Genomic DNA, 3,420 nt, shown 5'->3' with positions numbered 1-3,420 from the left:
GATATAGGCTAGTCTCACTGGAGTTAGATGGTATCTCAAAGTAGTTTTGATTTGCATTTCTCTGGTGATTAAAGATGATGAGCATTTTTTCATATGTCTGAAGGCCATGCGCCTGTCTTCTTCAGAGAAGTTTCTCTTCAAATCCCTTGCCCAGCCTGCGATGGGATCTCTTGTTCTATTCTTGCTAATGCGTTTGAGTTCTCTGTGGATTCTGGTTATTAAACCTTTGTCGGAGACATAACCTGCAAATATCTTCTCCCATTCTGAGGGCTGTTTGCTTGCTTTACTTATTTTTAGCTTTGCCTCTTCTAATATAGCGATGACAACTATACTTGGTCACGGGGAGTATTTGATGAAAAATGCAGTCAAGGGCTTGGTCTGTAGTGAAAATGCAATGAATAAGAGCCATTACTATTAGTATTAGTAGTAATATTATCAGGAAAGTTAGGTTTAAGGAAAGACAATTGGGAAGGTTCCAGAAAGAAGTGGAGGCACTGTAGTGTCCGTGGGTTCCACTGAATGATTTTTTGGTGCCCATCTCCAACACCCCCCTGCTCCAACAGGGTCAGACCTTCATTTCCTGGCTGTCTCATGGCCCAGGACCACATTCCTGGAGTCAGAACAGGGCTCTCTGGCATGATGCAGGCCTCCCGATGAGAGGTTAGTGCTGGGAAAAGCCTGCTTTAGTGAGGCTAAACACCCTGTAAAAGAGACAGCTCATCCCAGCGAATCCAAAGTTAGCAATGAAAATTCTCAACTCAAGATACATACTTAAGGTTGGGCTCCTGAAGCCTGATAATCAGATGTTTGCATACAAATGAGTAAAAACAATAACACGGAAAGATGCTATAGGTTGTGCCAACTCCCCTAGCGAAGAACTATAAAAGCCCCTGTGTACTGGATACCTTTCCAACTCAAGTGTACGGAGTGTGCAACCTTCCAGCTGGGTCAGCGCCAGCACCATGGTGGACAGCTGTTGTGCTGGAGACACCACCACCCTTCCCGCTGTGCCCACTGTCTCCACATGCCCAGCTGGTGGCAGCTTCCGATATGCAATCTGTTTGCCCAGTTCCTGCCAGAGCAGGACATGGCAGCTGGCCACAGTCCAAGAAAACTGTCAGGTGTCCAGCGGTGCCTCAAGTGGCTGTGAACCGGCTTCGTGTCAACCCACCTGCCTTCCAGCTGCCTCTTGTGTGGGTTTTATTTGCCAACCCATGTGCTCCCGCACAGCCTGCTGTCAATCTGGAGCTGGTCAGCTGCCTTGTCTGGTTGGCTCACGTCAGCCAACCTGCTTAGACGCCACCGGGTGTCAGGTGAAGTGCTGTGATACCAGTCCCTGCCAGCAAAGCTCCTGCCAGGAACCTGTCTGCACCTCTGGATCATGCCAGACAGCTTGTGGCCAATCCGTCTGCTGCGATGCTCCATCCTGCCAGCCATCCTGCCCTGAAGTGACCTCCTGTTCTGAAACATCCTGCCCACCAATCGTCTGTACAGCTAGTCCAAGCCAACCCACTAGCTGCCAAGGAGGTTCATGTCAACTCATCTGCGGCAAAGGCCAGACCTGTAAACCAACATGTTACCAACCCATCTGCTACATTCTCAAGACTTGCCAGTCACTTCCCTGCGCACCTGCTCCCTGCCAGCCTTTGACTTATGTGTTCAGTTCTTGTGATCCTACCTGCTCTGTGCCCTCCTTTTGCCAGCCACTTCGCTGCCAACAAGCTCCTTTCCTATCTTTCGTCTGCCAGCCAGTGGCTAACTGCCAGTCCTCTTGTTCTGCATTGAACTCTTGCAAGCCAACTTCCTGTAGCACTGTGCTTTCTGGCCAACCAACTTGTGGCGACCCCACTTCCTGTAACCAAAGTGGCTGCAAATCTTCTTCCCGCCAATCCGCATGCTGCGTGACAGGTGTAGGCATACCATCCAGTGGTGGCTCGCATTGCTTCCAGCCAACTTCCCTGAATCTCTGCAAGGCAAACACTCGCTTGGCAACTTCCTGCCAATGCAGCTGTCAGTCCAGCTTCCGAAAGGGAGCACTTTGTTGACAGAGTGCTCTTCACACCTGCTCTGATGGTTTGCCACTGTCTACACATGCACAGCCACCCCATGTGTGCCTGTCTGCCTCTGACTGAGCACAAACAATGCCTGTTTTCTAACTTTACACAGAGTCTAGCCCCACATTGTCTCCAAGTCAGGGCTAGGGAACTTGCCTAGCCACTAAGAAATCCAAGGATTATCTTTCGGCAAGCATGGTCCACACTGTACCTTGCATTTCCTGATGTCAATTCATTTTATTTCAGCAAAACCTTCTTTTGTTTTTCTTCCTTTTGATTTTGATGCTGCCTGGTCTTTCAGAAGACTCCTTGCTGCCAGATGGTAATAAAAATGTGAATGATTAAGTATAACGAAGTGTCTTCATGCCTAGATACACCCCTACGTAGATTTCCTTCAGGCCACATTTGAACACAATGATCTTGGGCTAAGTATGTGGGTCTGCATTGGTCTGCTAGTGTCTAGAATTATAGAGGCTCAAGCTGGAAGAAAGGAAGGAGGCTTTGAGTGGCTCCCCTCAACTACATGTTATATTTTATTTTCAGCAATCTTGGTTTTGTGGCTACCAGAAATAAATGATTCTTTTAGGGATGTCACAGAAACTTTAGATAGTGACTTGAGCTGAGGTTTACATGATCTGAGGTTGAGATTTCCTTTCTGTAAGCACTTTAAGGGTCTCCTGAAGGATCCACCCCACACCATTGTCCTTACATCTGTCATCACAGCCATAATGTTCAAGTGACCCTTGGCTCCTGTGCCATTGTTTGATTGGAACCTCATCAGAGGTGATCACAGGTGATAGCTTAATGAATTGCCATGCTAGTCCACCTCATGGATTATTCTCATCTTGTTTCCCTTAGCCAGGAATCTTAGCACTGTGCTCAGGCCACATCAACCCCCCAAGTCCCAGCTTTGTAGAAGATCTATTTCCCGGTACCACTCCCAGTCCCAATTTTTTATCAGTCAGAGTCTAAGCAGAAGGGAGGACGAAAATGTGCTTTAATTTATACAGGGGATGTTTAATATAAAGATTTATTAAATCTTACAAGGGATTGCAGTTAAGTGGGATTAGCTGGTAAGAGGTAAAGAAAACTCGGAAACATACAGGAATAGCAGAATTAGGATCAGTTATACTCTGAGATCTGGGATAGGAGAGAATTGCTCATTCTTACCCCCAGCCTGGAATCCAGACTTGGTTGGAGAGGGCTCAGCTGTGGCTCACTGGAGGGTGGAGAGGTTTGCTGAGGCACAGTACTTGATGGAAATTTGCTCTCTGAGGTGCTGGGGAAGCCACCCACGGGGAGATGCCATGTGCAGCTGGCTGCAGGATACTGCTGGCCACAGGATACTGCTGGCCACTTCATGCTG

At 47.9% G+C, this 3,420-nt stretch overlaps 1 protein-coding gene across 1 annotated transcript; it reads left to right on the top strand.

Annotated features, from left to right (window-relative positions):
* Nucleotides 1-962: 962 nt before the first annotated feature.
* On the top strand, nt 963-2,045 carry KRTAP29-1 (keratin associated like protein 29-1). Its single transcript, XM_053570762.1, has one exon. The coding sequence runs from the start codon at nt 963-965 to the stop codon at nt 2,043-2,045; it is 1,083 nt and encodes a 360-aa protein (XP_053426737.1).
* The last annotated feature ends 1,375 nt before the right edge of the window (nt 2,046-3,420 follow it).

This window comes from Nycticebus coucang, chromosome 18 (genome assembly GCF_027406575.1).
Source record: "Nycticebus coucang isolate mNycCou1 chromosome 18, mNycCou1.pri, whole genome shotgun sequence".
Taxonomy (NCBI): domain Eukaryota; kingdom Metazoa; phylum Chordata; class Mammalia; order Primates; family Lorisidae; genus Nycticebus; species Nycticebus coucang.
The sequence above is the reverse complement of the archived record's forward strand: the minus strand, read 5'-3'. Positions and strand labels throughout refer to the sequence as shown.

What these genes read in the sequence shown, in the direction of transcription:
- KRTAP29-1 (XM_053570762.1), top strand. Translation starts at nt 963, where the DNA reads ATGGTGGACAGCTGTTGTGCTGGAGACACCACCACCCTTCCCGCTGTG.